The sequence below is a fragment of the Mustela nivalis genome (genome assembly GCF_964662115.1).
Source record: "Mustela nivalis genome assembly, chromosome: X".
In the NCBI taxonomy this organism is placed as follows: Eukaryota; Metazoa; Chordata; class Mammalia; order Carnivora; family Mustelidae; genus Mustela; species Mustela nivalis.
This window is the reverse complement of record NC_139040.1, coordinates 97,654,786-97,671,774: the sequence shown is the minus strand read 5'-3', so window position 1 is coordinate 97,671,774 and position 16,989 is coordinate 97,654,786. Positions and strand designations below refer to the sequence as shown.

Genomic DNA, 16,989 nt, shown 5'->3' with positions numbered 1-16,989 from the left:
CCAAAATATTCCATATCTCAGTTTTCAATATTTACAAAATGGAGATGAAAACAGTATCTATTTCATATGATTGCCTTGAGGATCAAGTTAGTTTAATACACGTAGAAGGATCAGGAATGTTCGTGGCATATGGTAAAGTATCACTGAAGTGTCTGTTATCATTTCCTACCATTTTCTTTTCTTTCTTTTTTTTTTTTTTTAAGATTTTATTTATTTATTTGTCGGGGCGGGGGGAGAGAGAGAGAGAGAGATATCATCACAAGTAGGCAGAGAGGCAGGCAGAGGCAGAGGGAGAAGCAGGTTCCCACCGAACAAGTAGCCCGATATGGGACTCTATCCCAGGATGCTGGGATCATGACCTGAGCCAAAGGCAGCCGCTTAAGAAACTGAGCCACCCAGGCGTCCCTCCTACCATTTTCATCATCATCTACCAAATATGATGCAGAGAATTGTGATAATTCCTGTGTAACACTCAACTTACATTAGACAAAACACAATCATTTTATAATAATTTGGTAGGCATTTCAGGGTCCTCTCATACTTCAATTGGAAAGAGAGCCCAAGAACCAATGCCTAAATAGGGAGTTATGTGAAATTTTACTTCCTTATTTATAAATTGTGCACATGTTTATATACTGACCTGGCATCGTTATGAAAAGCTCACAGCATCTTTTAGAGGTACACACTAAATGCACATAAAGAAAATAAGACCCCTGAGATTTGCTTCAAAATATTCCCTGGGGGTGGACAGTAGGGGAAGTACAGATGACATTGGTGTGGTTGTGACGTAACAGTGATTCTAGTGGCTTATGGGTATGCAGGTGATCGCTGCACTCTTCTTTCCACTTTTTTCTACTTGAACTCATTGCACTATTCTCTCTACTTGTGTTTGAAAATTAACATAATAAAATAAAAATCTGTGGACTTTTGCTTCCTAGTGTGGCTGGTTAGTCACTAGAAGACTTTCTTACACCTGTATCCCATCTAGGGCATACCTATTGAAGTGTTACTAGTTTCACAAAAGGAATACAAATTCCTATTTTGGAGGGGGTAAATAAAGCGATAGAAGTTTATTAAGTGAAGATATAGAAAAAGCTCTCAAGAGTGAGAGGGGTCCCGATGGGGTTGCCACTAAGGAGTACAAATTCCTAAGAGCACTGCCGACTTCCATCCCCCACCATCAGCTGCACATAAAGACCCGTGAGCTGGATCCAGAGTGGTGATGAAGGAAGGGTGGAATGAAACAGTGGAAAGGGTGGATGCCACAGCAGCAGTACCTGCTAGCCAGATTCTGAGCCTTGGGCCAACGGCAAGTGACAAAAACTGAGCCCAGGAATCTGGGGGGAGGCAAGATCCAGATTGGTGGCACTCCATGGTAGTTAGTAGAAGAGGGAACAAACAAAGTGTACCCAGTCTAGGCCCACCGGACTTTCATCAGTTAGAACAAACAATGAGCTCACAAAGGTCACCAAACATACAATAAGGCAAAGTCATCAGAAAGAGAAAAAACAGATTTAGATTGTCAAGGAGGACAGCTACGAGAATGATCAGATACAGAATATAGAATAGCCACATGTTAAATATTAGAAAAAAAATAAAGGACCTAATTGCAAGGATGAGCGCACAACATGAGATTATCAGATGTGAACAGATAGATTTGAAAATAAAACTAAGAACAAATGACTAGTACTTCTGGAAAAGAAAACTATAACTGGTGATAGAAACCAGTGAATGGGGGTGCCTGGGTGGCTCAGTGGGTTAAAGCCTCTGCCTTCAGCTCAGGTCATGATCCCAGGGTCCTGGGATTGAGCCCCACATCAGGCTCTCTGCTCAGCAGGGAGCCTGCTTCCTCCTCTCTCTCTGCCTGCTTCTCTGCCTACTTGTGATCTCTGTCTGTCAAATAAATAAATAAAATCTTTAAAAAAATAAATAAGTAAATAAAATATTAAAAAAAAAAAAAGAAACCAGTGAATGGAGGAGTTGAACAGGAATTCAGATATGGCTGAAGAGAATGTCAGTGAACTGGAAGATATAGCCAAATATATTACCTAGAATGCAGGACAGGGAAATGAGACAGGGAAAACAAGAGACAAGAAATAAAGAAAATAGGAAAAAAAAATTAAGAGATATGGAGGGAATGTCTAACACACGTCTAGTGGAGTTCAAAAGGAGAGAATACAGAGAATGGAGAGGAGGCAATATTTGAAGAAATAATGGTTGTAAACTTTACTGAAGTGATGAAAACATGATTATGCAGGTCCAGGAAGAATAATGCATCCTAAAGAGGATAAATAAAGAGAAAACCATGTTGGAAAGTAGTGAAACTACAGAACATCTAAAGGCAAAGATCTTTTCCCCCTCTAAAGACAAAGTTCTTAGAACACCAAGAGAGAAAGGAGAGATCACTTATAATTCAAGGACAATTGTAGTGACATCAGACTTTCCAATGTCAAACAATGGATGCCAAAATACAACAGAACGGTAACCATCAACCTAAGACTGTGCTCCCAGCAAAAGTAATCTTCAAGATTGAGGATGAAATAAAATATTTACAGATAAATACCACCTGAGGGAGTTTATCAACAGGAGACTAGAACTAAAGGAACTTCTAAGGATGTACTTTAGGAAGAAGGAAAATGCTCCCCAAAGGATGGTCTGTAATTTGAGAAGGAATGGCAAGTTTATATCTGAAATTAATATACCAAACACTTGTATGTAAACTATACTAGAAATAACATAAGAGAGAAGGAGTGGGGAGTATATAAAACCATAACCATTTATGTAAATCCAAACAAAAACAGTCATGTTAGTAATTGCAAATTTGTGAATTTAAAACAGGACAGAGCAAAATGCTGGGCAAAATAATGTGTAAGTCAAAAGTGTGATCAGATTTAGTGTTCCTATGTCTTTGGGAGTGGGGTTAAGATACTATTTCCCTCTAGTAAACATAATGTTAATTACACATGATAAAAATTCAAGGTAACCACCTAAAAGATCTAAGTAGAGTGCTGAAATTCTAAACTCCCAGGGGGAAAAAATAGAACAAAAAAAAATGAATAAGAAAATCCATTAAAATGCGATAAGTATAAATAAAAAAGATGACAGACTCATCATAATAAATATTAATGGACTAACCTTGCCCATTAAAAGATAGTGATCATTAGAGTGCATTAAAAAATGTAATTTTTCAATTTACTCAAGATATAGAAAGCCTGAATAACCTTATGATTGTTAAAAAATTTGAAGCAGTTTTAAAAAAAAGAGTCTTTCCTGGGGTTCCTGGCTGGCTCAGTTGGTAGAGCATACAACTTTTGATCTCAGGATCATGAGTTCAAGCCCCACATTGGGTGTAGAGCTTCCTTAAAAAAAAGTCTTTTCTGGGCGCCTGGCTGGCTCAGTGGGTTAAGCCGCTGCCTTCAGCTCAGGTCATGATCTCAGGGTCCTGGGATCGAGTCCCACATCGGGCTCTCTGCTCGGCAGGGAGCCTGCTTCCTCTTCTCTGCCTGCCTCTCTTCCTGCCTCTCTGCCTACTTGTGATCTCTCTCTGTCAAATAAATAAATAAATCTTTAAAAAAAAAAAGTCTTTTCTAAAAAAAAAAAAAAATGAAAACCAAAACATCAGGCCTCAATAGTTTTATAGGCAAGTTCTACCAAACTTTTTAAAGGTACAAGCCATTCCAATATTCTACAAAGTCTTTCAGAGAACTCATGAAGGGAGACGGCTCTCCACATGATTTTATGAGGCAATGTAACTTTGAAACTAAAACAATGAATAAGCTAGGTTTATCTGAGAGATACAGAAGGGGTTTATCGTTAGAAAATCTTTCAAAGTCATTCACTATGTTAATAGATAAAAGGAAAAAGCCTCCAAATGATTATCTCATCATCATCTCATCATCTCAAGATGAAGAACATCTGATAAGATTCACAACTCAATCATAATTACGTAATCATAATTCACAACCCCACAGAGCAAGACAAGAAAGGAAAATTAACTACCAGCCAGTCTCACACATAATTACAAATACCAAAACTCTAAACAAAACATAAGCACACAGAATCCAGCAGTACATACAAAAAAAAACAAAAAACAAAAAACAAAAACAAAACCCACACACAATGAATAAGCTAGGTTTATCTGAGAGATGCAGAAGGGGTTTATCGTTAGGAAATCTTTCAAAGTCATTCACTATGTTAATAGATACAAGGAAAAAACCTCCAAATGATCATCTCAGCAGATGAAGAGCATCTGATAAGATTCACAACTCAATCATAATTAAAAGGCTCAGCAACTAAGGATAGAAGAGAACATTCTCAGCCCTAAGAGAAGGCATCTAACTAAAATTCTACAGTAAATGGTACTCTTCACGGGGAATCATGAGAAAGCTACTTTTCAAAAAATAAGACTAGGAGGAGGATGTCCACGACACCACTTCAATCAGAGATGGCAGACCCTAGTCACATGGTAATATAAGAAAAAGAGACTATGGAAACAATGATGTTGTGGCTTTAATGAATTTTTAAAAAAGATTTTTTAATTTATTTGACATACAGAGATCCCAAGTAGGCAGAGAGGTGGGGGGGGGTTGGGGTGGAGGGGAAGGTGCAGGCTCCCTGCTGAGCAGAGAGCCTGATGTGGGGCTCAATCCCAGGGCCCTGGGATCATGACCTGAGCCAAAGGCAGAGGCTTTAACCCACTGAGCCACCCAGGTACCCCTGCTTTACTGAATTTATAGCAACTCATTAAAATTAAGAAAGAGAAAATTCATCCTGGAGTCTAAAACCAATTCTCCCACATGAGTGCAGTCTACTTCCTCAGCCTCTAAAGATTCCCCTGTAGGCAAAAAACAAAAAACACAACAATAAATAACCCCTCATCTCAAAGAAAGGAAGCCTAATTTTTGGATCAGCCTGCTGATCAATGCTAGTACCTAAAACTCAGCCCTTCCAAGGGTGAGGCTACTCCTGCACGTGCAGATCTTGCCCACCTAAGAGTTAATGAAAGCTCCCTTTTCTCAAAAACTCATTCTTGCTTTACCTCAGGCCTTAGTGGGATGCTTTCTCAGAAGGGCTGCAATTACTGTGGCAGGTATTAAAAACTTAATCTAGATTTGCTATCTCTTATTTTATCATTTAATTTTTATATTTTTATCAAACTCTAATTTCCTAATTTAGAAAGAGTATATCTCATTCCTGCATGAACGAGAAATTCTTCAACTGTCATTACATATCTATATCCATAAATGAATGTACATATGTATGTATGTATGTCCCAGAATAGATGCCTTCCAGATATCCAGGGGCCAGGTAGGATATTTACTTTATCCTCCATGGTCTTTTTAAAGTCAGGATCCAAACAGTAATTCAGAGATGTTCGGTAACAGAACTGTAATATACCCTTCCCCCCTTAATCACAGGCTGGAGCATGTACAGAAGAATATGAACAAATGAGACGAACAGCGATTAAAACCAAAGATAGATAACTTAAATAGATCATTAGGTGGACCACAGAGTAAACAGATTGTTTATATGGATCATAAAAAATACTTTCTCCACTAGGCTATAGGAAAAAAAGGTAAGGAGGGAAAGAATCACATATGAAACTTACCTTGCCTGTGAATCATGCCCCCGTGCATAATTCTTGCGACAATACAATGATTGAGCTCATTCATTTTTAAAGTGATTCCCTGTAAAAAGGTAAGTAAAATAGAATTACTATTCTTTTTTATGTTTGTGATAATTGTAGATAATTTTATTTACTAAAAGTAAGGAAAACATTCAAGAAAATACGGAAAATGAAGGAGGAAAACCGTCTGTTACTCCACCATGCCAGGACGAAAATGTTATTTTTGGTATTTTGATTGCTGTAATAATGATACATACATTCCATACTGTGCTTTTTTTTTTTTAAGATTTGTTTATTTATTTTGAGAGAGAGAGAGAGAGAGAGAGCAGGAGGGATAGAGGAGAGGGAGAGAGAATCCCAGGCAGACTCCACACTGAGCGCAGAGCCTGACGCAGGGCTTGATCGCACGAGATCATGACAGCTGAAATTAAGAGTCAAGCGTTCAACCCACTGAGACAACTTAGTGCCCCTTAAAGTGTACAATTTGGTAAATTTAACACTACATATGTGAAACCATTACTATAATGAGGAGCCTGACTATATCCATCACCCTGAAAAATTTCCTTGTGCCCACTGATCTACTCCCATCCCTGTACTCCCCCTCGCCTGTTATGACCCCTCACACAGTATGCATTCTTATTTTGTTGCTTTTTTTTTTTTTTAACAATTCACAGTGTGAGATTTAATCACATTGTTGAATGTATCAACGGTTCACTCTTTGTCCTTGCTGAGTATTCCACTGTATGGATGTATCATTTTGTTTATCCATTCATGGACTGCATTTTCTCCCTAGCTTTGGATGATGAGAAGTGAGCCGTATTCTTGAGTTAGTCTCCAGCTGGTCACGATGTCTTCTTCTTTTGTTAAGATATGGATTTGTTTGAGTTTTTGCATCTATATTCAGGAGGGATACCAGTCTGTAGTTTTCTTTTCTTGTACTGTATTTAACTGGTTTTGCTATTAGGGTAAAAAAGCTAGCCACCTAATAATAATAATAATAAATGCTAGCCACCTAACAACAACAACAACAACAACGTTGGGAAGAATTCCTTCCTTTTCAATGTTTTGGGGAAAGTTTGTGTAGAATTATATGTTTGGTAGATTTCGCCAGTAATGCCACCTTGGGGTTTTCTTTGAGGAATGGTTTTTAACTACAAATTCAATTTTTAAATAGTATAGGGCAATTCAGTGCATTTCTTAAGTGAGTTTTGGTGTGCTTCTGCCTTCCTGGGAATTTGTCCATTTCATCTAAGTCACTGAATTTCTTGGTGTAAGGTTGTTTATAAGATATTCCTTATACATTTTTATGTCTGCAGATTCTGTAGTAGTGTCACTATTTTATGCAGGATATTGGTAATTAATGTTCTTTTTTCTCTGATCAATCTGGTCTTCTCAAAGAAAAAGTTTGTTTTATTGATTTTTCCTCTATTCTGTTTTCTATTTCATTAATTTCCATTTTGATCTTTATTATTTCTTTTCTTTCACTCACCTTGTGTTTAATGTGCTCTTTTTTGTTCTAGTTTCCTAAGGTAGAAGCTGAGGTCATTTAAGATATTTCTTTTCTAATATAGGTGTCTAGTGTTACACATTACTCCCTAAGTACTGCTTTTGCAGCATCCCAGAAATTCTGGTATATTGTTGTTTCATTTTTATTCACTTCAAAATACTTTTTAATTTCCCTTTTGATTTCTTCTTTGATCCACAGGTTATTTAGAATTGTGTTATTTAGTTTTCAAATACTTGGGGAGTTTTCCCAAGGTCTTCCTGTTATTCACTTCCAATTTAATCACAATGTGGTCTGAGAATTATACACTTTGATATTAATACAGCCACTTCAGCTTCCTTTTGTTTAATGCCATCATAATATATGATTAAGATGTACCCTGGTACTGTTTCTTGGGTTCGGGGTTCACGGTGGTATTGTACCTACAGATTTATAGTTTTCATCAGGTTTGGAATGTTTTCAAACATTATTTCTTCAAATATCCTTCTCTCTCTTCTTCACTCTCTTCTCCTTCATAGGATCCAATTAACTATATGTTATGCTGCCTGAGGTTGTCCCAGAGCTCAGTAATGCTTTTCTTTCCTTTTTTTTTTTTGAGAGAGAGAGAGAGAGAGAGAGAGAGCGAGCGAGCAAGCTCACACACAAGCAGCAGGGAGGGGCAAGAGGAGAGAGAGAAAATCTTAAGCAGGTTTCACAACCCATGACCAGCATGGTGCCTGACTTGGGGCTTGATCTCATGACCCCAAGATCATGACCTAAGCTGAAAACAAGAGTCAGATGCTTGACCAACAAAGCCACCAAGGCCCCTGCCTTTTTCATTTTAAAAAATTCTTTTTCTGTATTTCATTTTTCATAGTTTCTATTGCTGTATCTTTGAGTTTACTAATCTTCGCTTCTCAAATGTCTGATCTGCCATTAATCCCATAGTGTATTCTTCTGCTAAGTCTAATACCTTGGTCAGGTCTGTCAGTTTTGATTGATTATTCACTATGTTATAGGTCATACTGTCCCCCTTCTTTACATGCCTAGTAATCTTTGATTCAATACTTAGCCATTGTGAATTTTATTTTGCTGCATGTTAGATGTTTTTTTATTCTTACAAATATTCTTAGACTTTGTTCTGGGATGTAGTTCACTAATTTGGGTCAATTAGTTTGATGCTTGGGTCTTGCTTTCATGATTTGTTAGGCAGGACTTGAGAAATTCTGAGCCTAGGGCTAATTATTCCTCATTACGGAGATAAGACTTTTCTGAGCACTCTATACACTGTGCCATGAATTCGTTTGCCAGGCCAGCTGGTGGGTAACAGGCAGTGAGTGCTGGGTACTGGATGGTCTTTTTGGACCTTTTGGATGGTCTTTCCTTGGCTCTGGGTAGTTTCCTCTCATAAATGCACTGGTCATAACTCAAACGAATACTTCAGGGGGACCCTCTACAGATTTCTGGGGATTCTCTTCCTGTGCAGCAGTCTTTTCTTTGGTCCTCTATCTTGTGCACTTTAGGTGCCTAGGTCACCTTGGATTCTCAGTTCTGTGTCCTCAATTCAGAACTGCCTGCTCTGCCTCAGTTCTCCCTTCCTGGGTTGTGGCCTGGAAACTCTTTCAAGTCAATAAGGTCAGGCGATCATAGGGCTTACCCTGTTTGCTTCCTATCTCTCAGGGATCATTTTCCTTTGTTGTCTGATGTCCAAAGTCTTGAAAACTGTTCTTTTATGTAATTTCGTTTGTTTAAAAATGTTTTTTTGGTTATTTCGGGTGAGAGGGTAAATCTGGTCCTTGTTACTCCATCTTGGCCAGAAGTAGAAGCTCCACATATTTAAAGCCAGACTACTAGTCTACAGAGATTACTTTTTATTTTCCCATTATTCTCTATTATAAGATAAACTTTCATAAGCATATTTTTTGGACTAGATCTGGCTGATCCTAAAAATCACATGGGGACCTTTTAAATAATACTATCTCTTAAACTCACTCCTTGGATTTAGATTCAGGAAGTCTGGAATGGAGCCCAGAAACCTGTATTTTCAACAAGTTCCCTTGGTGAAAACTGGTCCTGAATTTGAGATGATTAAGATAGGGGGACGATCTTATCTTCTTCTTTGGAGAACAACACTCTGTTGGAAAGGTTCATGGAAATATCTGAGCCTTTATAATTTAGACTTGGAATCTGTACAATTCCAGAGAATATAACTTTGCTTGGTTCCTATTTTTCAGTTCTTAGAAGTGGTGGGCAAGCAATGTGAAAAACTGGTATATCAAAATGTTTCTAGTCCCAACGTTCAACTGTAATGTTCAAGTTTCATTTCCAACTTGTGTATTCAATCAGCATGTATGGTTACCAAGAGAGGTGTTCGTGGAGAAATGCTATAGATTTATGTGTAACTCATACCTAATTTCATAAAGGAAATGATAGTATGATGGGGGTTCAATCCTTGAAATTAATAAATTAATGTATCTGTTCAATCAACGTTATCATGATCCTGTTTTGTGGGCAGGCGCTCGGCTAGGCACATAATGAATGAAGACTATTCATTAGTGAACACACAATAGTGATGAGACAGGCAGGGTCTCTCATGACTAGGGGGATGTTCACCTCAAACCAGCTAGAGTTAACATTTATTATTTTGTCTGCCCCAAACATTTCTTTGCAGAGAGGAACTGACTCACATTCTCTCTGTTCCCAAGTTCCCAAACTGCAGGGAAGGGACTGGCCTAGGTTGGGCTGGGTGCGATGAACCTACCCCCAGCTTGGGATAGACTCTGGGCCTTTCCTTGTTTACATAAGCCTTTCCCCTACCGTCTTTATCACTTGCAACTGAGGGAGTCTCAATTGACGGAGAGTAATCTCAAGGTGAAGTTGCAAATGGGAAAACAAGGGTGTGATGGGAGTGTATCATCCTTACAGGGTGGATCTAACATAGCTGGACACATTAAAGAAGGTCCAAAAAGCAAAAGAGATCATATAGATATATCCCAAACAGCAATATAATGCTTTTAATAAGACAACTAACCAAGAAAATGAAGCTGTATTAAATGTAACAGAGAACTGTATTCCATTATTGAAAATATCTGTTTTATATCAAATAATTTCCATTTTTTATGGCAACCAGTCAAAAGGAGAATACACACTTTTGGTAGGATCAAAGACAGAACAGAGAAGGGCTTCTTTAAGGAAACTTCTAGGGGAGACTTGGTCATTGTATGCTTTCTGAAGTTAACTGAGGGAATATACTTTCACTCAGCCTGTGGGTTTAGGTAGTGAGCCTCCACTGGAAAGATCATACAAATGTCATTGGGCTACTTTAGAATATGATAATCACTGGACCCTTCTGGGCTTCCTTCTAACCCCTCCAGCTTTCCTGTCTGTTTTGCTTGGCTGAACGTCACCACTTCTTCCTGCCTCTCGGACACAGTCTTTTCTCCTCTATAGCTCTATCACTAACTCTTCCTGTTTAGCAAACTGTGCTAAGCTGCGTATTTATTTATTTGATGTTGGCAGCCCTGGGGAAAGTGAGCTCTGGGAAGGGGCTCTGTCTTTCCTGCCACTACATTACTGGCATCCAACATAGTGATTTGCGCACAGTGGGCACTTAACAAACATTTGCTAAATGAGTGAATGAATACGTAATATGAATAAATGGGTATTAGACTTTCAGAGCAGGGTGGAATCTGGGGGGTCATTTAGTCAAGTATGCTTCTGGCAATAATTGTTAAGCAAAGTATGAGCAGACTTGAAGTGATCTGCTCAAGGCACCCAAAGGCTGCTACTGCCTGTGCGCTTAAGCCACACTGAAAAGGGGTGAAGTGATTTACATGCCCCCTGCCTACTTTAAGTGCTATGCAGAGATCAGTTAATGAGAATTGCAGCCAGAAACATCTAGAGCTGAGGGCTCTCTGAAAATCACAGTCAGAGAATCATTGCTCTTTAGCTCTACCTTTAATCTGGAAAGCAACTGGGCAGCTTTCTTAAGTAGGGAATTTGTTTTTCTATATTGCAATATCCCTATTCTATGCTCTGAGGGAGAGATAGGAGTGCATAAGTCTGAAGGCTGCCCCCCCCCCCCCCCCGCTTAAGATGGGATTCCTCCCCCAAACATGGAACTTTTCACATGGTCTTTATCTCAGTGGGTAGCATCATCAGCCATCTGGCTGTGAACACCTAAAGCTTAAGGGACATCCTTGGTAACTGATTTTCCCTCTGTCCCCACTGGCCGTCTGTTATCCAGGTCTATTGATTTTACTTTTTTGTTAAGTCTGTTCACCTCTTTCCATTTGGTGTCCGCGCCTCTACCTCCCAGTTACAACTGCTCTCCCTGGTCCCAAGCCAATAACTTCCTCACAGGTCTCCCCACAACCTCCCTCCTCCCCGTCTAATCCGTTCTCTGGAGGGCGGTCTTTCTAAAATGCAACTCTGATCTCTCCCTGCTTGAAACTCTTCAATAGCCTTCCACTGTCTTTGAGATAAAGAACAGAGTCCTTAACATGCCTTAACATTCTTTCAACACTGTGTGTGTCTGTTCCTGCCAGTCCATTTTCTATACTGCAGCTGTGGTGCCCTCTTTCCACCCAGAAGAGCCCTTCTGACCCATGGGCTTCCGCACATGCCGCTTGGGTGGCCTGGATGGTCTCCACTCTGCCCTACTGCCCCACGCCCCACTTTGCTCGCTTCACTCCAAGGAGTCTTTCCTCGATCTTCCCTTCCCCATGTACGAGGATTCTGTGACAACGAAGCGGGTTCGGCGTCAGTTCTATTCCAATGCTGTTCCTACACCCCGAGGAAATGAATTTGTATCAAAGAGATAGATGTGAATGGAAGGAATGTTATTTTAGCCACATCGCTCAGTTCTTAGAAGGCCTTCCAGATTAGTCTTCCTCTCATTTTGCAGAAGGCCAAAGATCTTATAAGAAGATGTTTTTCATAATGTCATTAGACATTCGCTTTGTTGCTACCAGTATTTCAAATTGTGCCCCAGAGGTTTTTCCTGGAGTGCTGTAGCAGGTAGGTCCTTTTCTGGGTGAAGCTGCAGAGCATTTGTGAAAGGAGAGGCGGGGGGTGGGGAGCCTCAGGCATGCTGTCAGGTGGAAGAGCTCTGGGTGTGGGCTCGGAGGTGGTGGTGGAGGAGCGGGAGACGGACCGCTTTTCACACTGTCCTTGCCCCCCTTCCTCCCCACCTCCTAGCAGCACAGGCTGAAGTTGGGTGCCCTACTTCTGGCTGGGCCTTCAGAGTCTAGAAAACTTACCATGGGCTCATCTGTGTTCTTTTGGAACTGGACCAGGCGAACTCTGGTCACATTCTCCATATCCATATCTCCGTTGGCGCTTTCTGGAGAATCCCCATTTAAATAGGGCGAGGTGGGGGGAGGAGTGACCCTCAATGCTTCATCACTGTAAACTTCATGAGCCACTACATCGTGAGTCTGAAGTAAGGCCTGGTAGTTTATGAAGAAAGTGAAATATTAATAATAGCACTATGCCAGGAGAAATGTGTTATTTCAAATAAAGGCAGACATAATGCACTTTCAAAGAACTAAGTAGAAAGAATCATCTGTAAACAGAGGTGGCAAATTTGGGCTAGGACTTACAATGGGAACGCATTTAAAAAGAAACAATGAGTAATTGGAGTTTTGAGCAAATATCTTTCTGGACAGTATTAACCAAAGGATGAAGATAATTTATAACCTATGACTTAGTAAAAGGAATGAAGAGACACACCGGTGTGTCCGGAAAAAAATGTAATTTTCCAAAATATCACATACAATATGGAGCTCAAAGTCTAAATGTATGTAATGTTTTTGTTATTTTTCTTTTTTGGAGCCCTTGCCCAAATGAAAAATAAGCTGACAATTATTATCATCAATATTTTTGTGATCAATATTTTTGCAAACAAAGAAAAAGTGATTTCTTTGTATTGATACCTGCATATGCTATCTTGGTGAAACTGGATAACCAAGACCCCTGGATTCCCTAAAAGTGGATATTCTTCTGCTTACTGTCCTTTCTGTGTCATCCGAAAAAAGTTTTTAATAGCCATGAATATTTGAACATCTCTCCTTCAAAAAGAATTTTACGGCTGAATATCAGCATGTTTGGAGCTCTGCACAGATTCTACTTTCTCGTGTGCTAACTACAAACTCCGTTCTATTTTAATCTGTGATCTGCATGGTGCTGAAATATCCGGAGATCATGAAATGCAATTAAAATTGCTTTAAAAGTATAACCCTTCGCATCTCAAATTAAGTTATTTAATTAAAAAGCTTATTAAAGTCATGACTTGGCTATTTTAATCTTAAAGGCATGCATACGAGGCAAAACTAAAAGGTAACAATGCAGCAAAATCGTACAGAAGGTGGTGTTGGTCTGTCCTCTCAGTAGAGCATGTGCTTGGAGATAATGCGTTTGGGTTTCTCAGGGAAATGGCGGCTACTTTCAAGACCGCAGAGGGCTGGTCTAACCTGGGATCTGGGTAATTGGGCACAGAACAATGCACCACTTGAGTGCAGGGCTCCATGAAAGCCCTGGGGACCTTGGCTTCTGGATCCCTGCCCTGGCTGCACCCTGCACTGGCACCCCAGGCCCAAGTATGGTGGTTGGGCTCTGGGAGTAAATCCTTCTTTTCCTGGGTTAATTGTGGCCACTTAAGAGACTAATATTTAGGGTAGAAAGCAAAAATCAGTAAGAGATAAACTGAAAAACTTCCTCGGCTAGTATTAGGCTTGTCATACCAGCTATAGATGTAGCTTCCATAATTGGGGGACTTTCAAAGACAGGCTTTGTATGACGGGAGGCTGTAGAGCCTGGCAAGCAAAGAACCAAGCTTTCATTAGGAGAACGTGTCACATGGGTTGGAGAAAGTGTTTATGCTGCTTTTTTTGCAAATGATTTCTACTCACCCTTTTAAGTTACATAAGCAAACACTTGTATTTAGTGTATTATTTCTAAGGAAGGATTAAGTCCCAATAATCACAAAATAACACCCAAATAGAACTTCAACAGAAAAATACTCAAATGAGGTCACTGAATAAGGTCATACTTGATGCTAAGCATGATTTGCCACTGTCAAGGCTGCTGTCAAAAATAAAACTTACCCCTAAAGTTCGAATGTATATGCAAACTGAAAAAAAGGGGCTACTTAGATTGTTCAAGGAAGCCAGTAAAAAAGAATATACAAGTGGTGCCTGGGTGGCTTAAGTGTTCGACTCTTGATTTCAGCTCAGGGCACAATCTCGGGGTCATGAACTGGAGCTCCTTAATGGCTCCCTGCTCAGCTAGGCGGGGAATCTGCTTGAGGATTCATTCTCCCCCTCTTCCTCTGTCCCTCCCCCTGCTAGCATGTGCATGTGCATGCTCTCTCTCCAAAATAAGCAGATAAAATCTAAAAAAAGGAAAAAGAATATGCAGAATAAAAAATTGGAAAAAACTAAGTCTCGATATTTTTCTCCAAATATGTTATGAGGTATAATTGAGCAATTGGTAATAAGCTGAAATAGCTATTAGTTTTAATTACATAAGAATCGTGTAATAGGAAAGAAATACTTTCACTTTTTGTACTCTATCAAGGACATGGACAAGACAATTAACTTGAGACTACAGTGAAAAAATATCTGACTACTTTAAAATAAGCAGGAAAAATATGAATTTTATGGTTGAAAAGTGGCTCCTCTGGCTTCTAAATTATCAATCGTACAATGGGCCACTAAATAATAAGAATATCGTCATTATCTAAGGTGATTTTAACCATCTTATTTTTTTTGAGAAAGTAGAATACAGATTTGCTTTTAAATTCTTCTGTTCCAGATACTTTCTTTCATTTTTATTTTTTTAATTAACTAGGCTCTCCAGTGTGGGGCTTGAACTCATGACCCGAAGATCAAGAACTACATGATCTACTGACTAAGCCAGCCAGGCGCCCCTAGATCTTATTTCTTAAAGGAAAAAAGCATTAACTTTATTAACCTTCTCTTCTATTAATATTTGTCTTTATAATGTTTTATATTTTACAACTGCAATAAGCAAAGGATCTACTTATTCTTTTGTAAAAAAAAGTCTTTCAAAAGGAATAATTGAAAAAGGGATTAGTGTGATATTTTTTATCATGACATCTAAAGGTAGAATACAGACTTTTAAAAAAAGATTTAATTTATTTATTTGACAGAGAGACACTGAGGGAAGGAACACAAGCAGGGGGACTGGGAGAGGAAGAAGAAGGCTTCCTGCTGAGAAGGAGCCTGATGTGGGGCTCCATCCCAGGACCCTGGGATCATGACCTGAGCCGAAGGCAGACACTTAACGACTGAGCCACCCACGTGCCCCTAGAATACAGACTTTAAAAAAATAATTCAAGCCTATTCCTTTTTATTGTTTAATTACTTTAATATTCACAAGTATCTATATCTATATTCACAGGTAATTCAATATTAAACCTTCATGTTTTAATGATCAGAAAGCAAAGAAAAAGCGAGGTAATTGAGGCAGGACGTGTGAAATGATAACTATGCTAAGAATAACTCTTAAACCTCAGTATAATAAAAACACAAGCATTACAATATTTCCCTATAAGCTATTAATATTTCTTTAAAAATACCAAGATTTTAAAACCATGACTTTAAAATGCTTATAAGATAAAAGCTCCAGCACTTAAAAGTTTATTTAACTTAGTATATATAGCTCAGAAGTATATTTTCCACAAGGGATGTTATTTAAACATATGCTTATTTGGGAACGACCAGTGAGCTCAAGTTTATAGGAAAATGGACCCTCATGACAGGTCAACCAACTTTTAGGAGCACAGGCTTTGGAGCCCACAAGATCTGGGTTTTGAACCTCAGCAAGACCACTTACTAGGTGAGTGACCTCTAGCAAGCCTCATTACCTTTCTAGGGCAGTTTCCTCTCTGAACTGTAAAATGGGCTTAGCCATGCTCCCTCATATCCCAGCCATCAGCAAGTCCTGTTGTGTCCAACCATCTCCATGTTGCATTGCAGCCTGCCCATTTCCCACCAGTTCCAGCCTTTCGCAAGCCTCTACCACCTCTCACCACAGCCTCTTTTAATTCTCACACCAGAAACCATTCTCTGCACACCAGCCCCAGGGATCTTTCAAGCACAGATCTGATCATATTTTCCTGTTCGCAGTCACTCAGTGTTGCCTGACTGTGATCAGGAGAAAATCCAGACTCCTTGTCACAGCCTGGAAGACCTGACTTGCTTTGGCCTCTGCCAACCTTGTCTAGCTTTTTTTTTTTTAAAGATTTTATTTATTGGGGTGCCTGGGTGTCTCAGTGGGTTAAAGCCTCTGCCTTCGGCTCAGGTCATGATCCCAGGATCCTGGGATCGAGCCCTGCATCGGGCTCTCTGCTCAGCAGGGAGTCTGCTTTCCCTCCTCTCTCTCTGCCTGTCTCTCTGAGATCTCTGTCAGATAAGTAAATAAAATCTTTTATCTTTTAAAAAAAAGATTTTATTTATTTGAGAGAGAGAGAGATAGACTGAGAGAGCATGAGTGGGGTGGAGGGGGAAAGGGAGAGAGAGAATCTCAAGCAGACTCCCTATTGAGCATGGAGCCTGATACAGGGTTCTATCTTGTGACCCTGACATCATGACCTGAGCCGAAATCAAGAATCGGACGCTTAATCAACTGAGCCACCCAGGCACCCCCTGTGGCTAATGTTTTAAAAATGGTATATTCAAAAACTAATGAGGAAAAAAAAAGTTACAGTTAGTTACAGTGGCTAACTGAACATAATAAAAAATGTTATGTATTTAACATAAATTTCCACTTGTAATCATGCTTTTGAACTGCAGCTCAATAGACACATCTGGACCTTCTTTCACAGAAAGGCATCTCATCTGTTTTGAGTTCTGTT

General features: G+C 39.4%; 1 protein-coding gene across 16 annotated transcripts in view; it reads right to left on the bottom strand.

Moving 5' to 3' along the window:
• Positions 1-16,989, bottom strand: part of CASK (calcium/calmodulin dependent serine protein kinase) — a 350,110-nt gene that overhangs the window by 32,176 nt on the left and 300,945 nt on the right. For all 16 annotated transcript variants that reach the window (XM_082717805.1, XM_082717813.1, XM_082717818.1 and 13 more), the window contains 2 exons: positions 12,371-12,559; positions 5,609-5,687 (listed from right to left, as the gene is read on the bottom strand). In XM_082717805.1, coding sequence (XP_082573931.1) covers positions 5,609-5,687; positions 12,371-12,559 — 268 coding nt within the window. The remainder of the gene's footprint in view (positions 1-5,608; positions 5,688-12,370; positions 12,560-16,989) is intronic.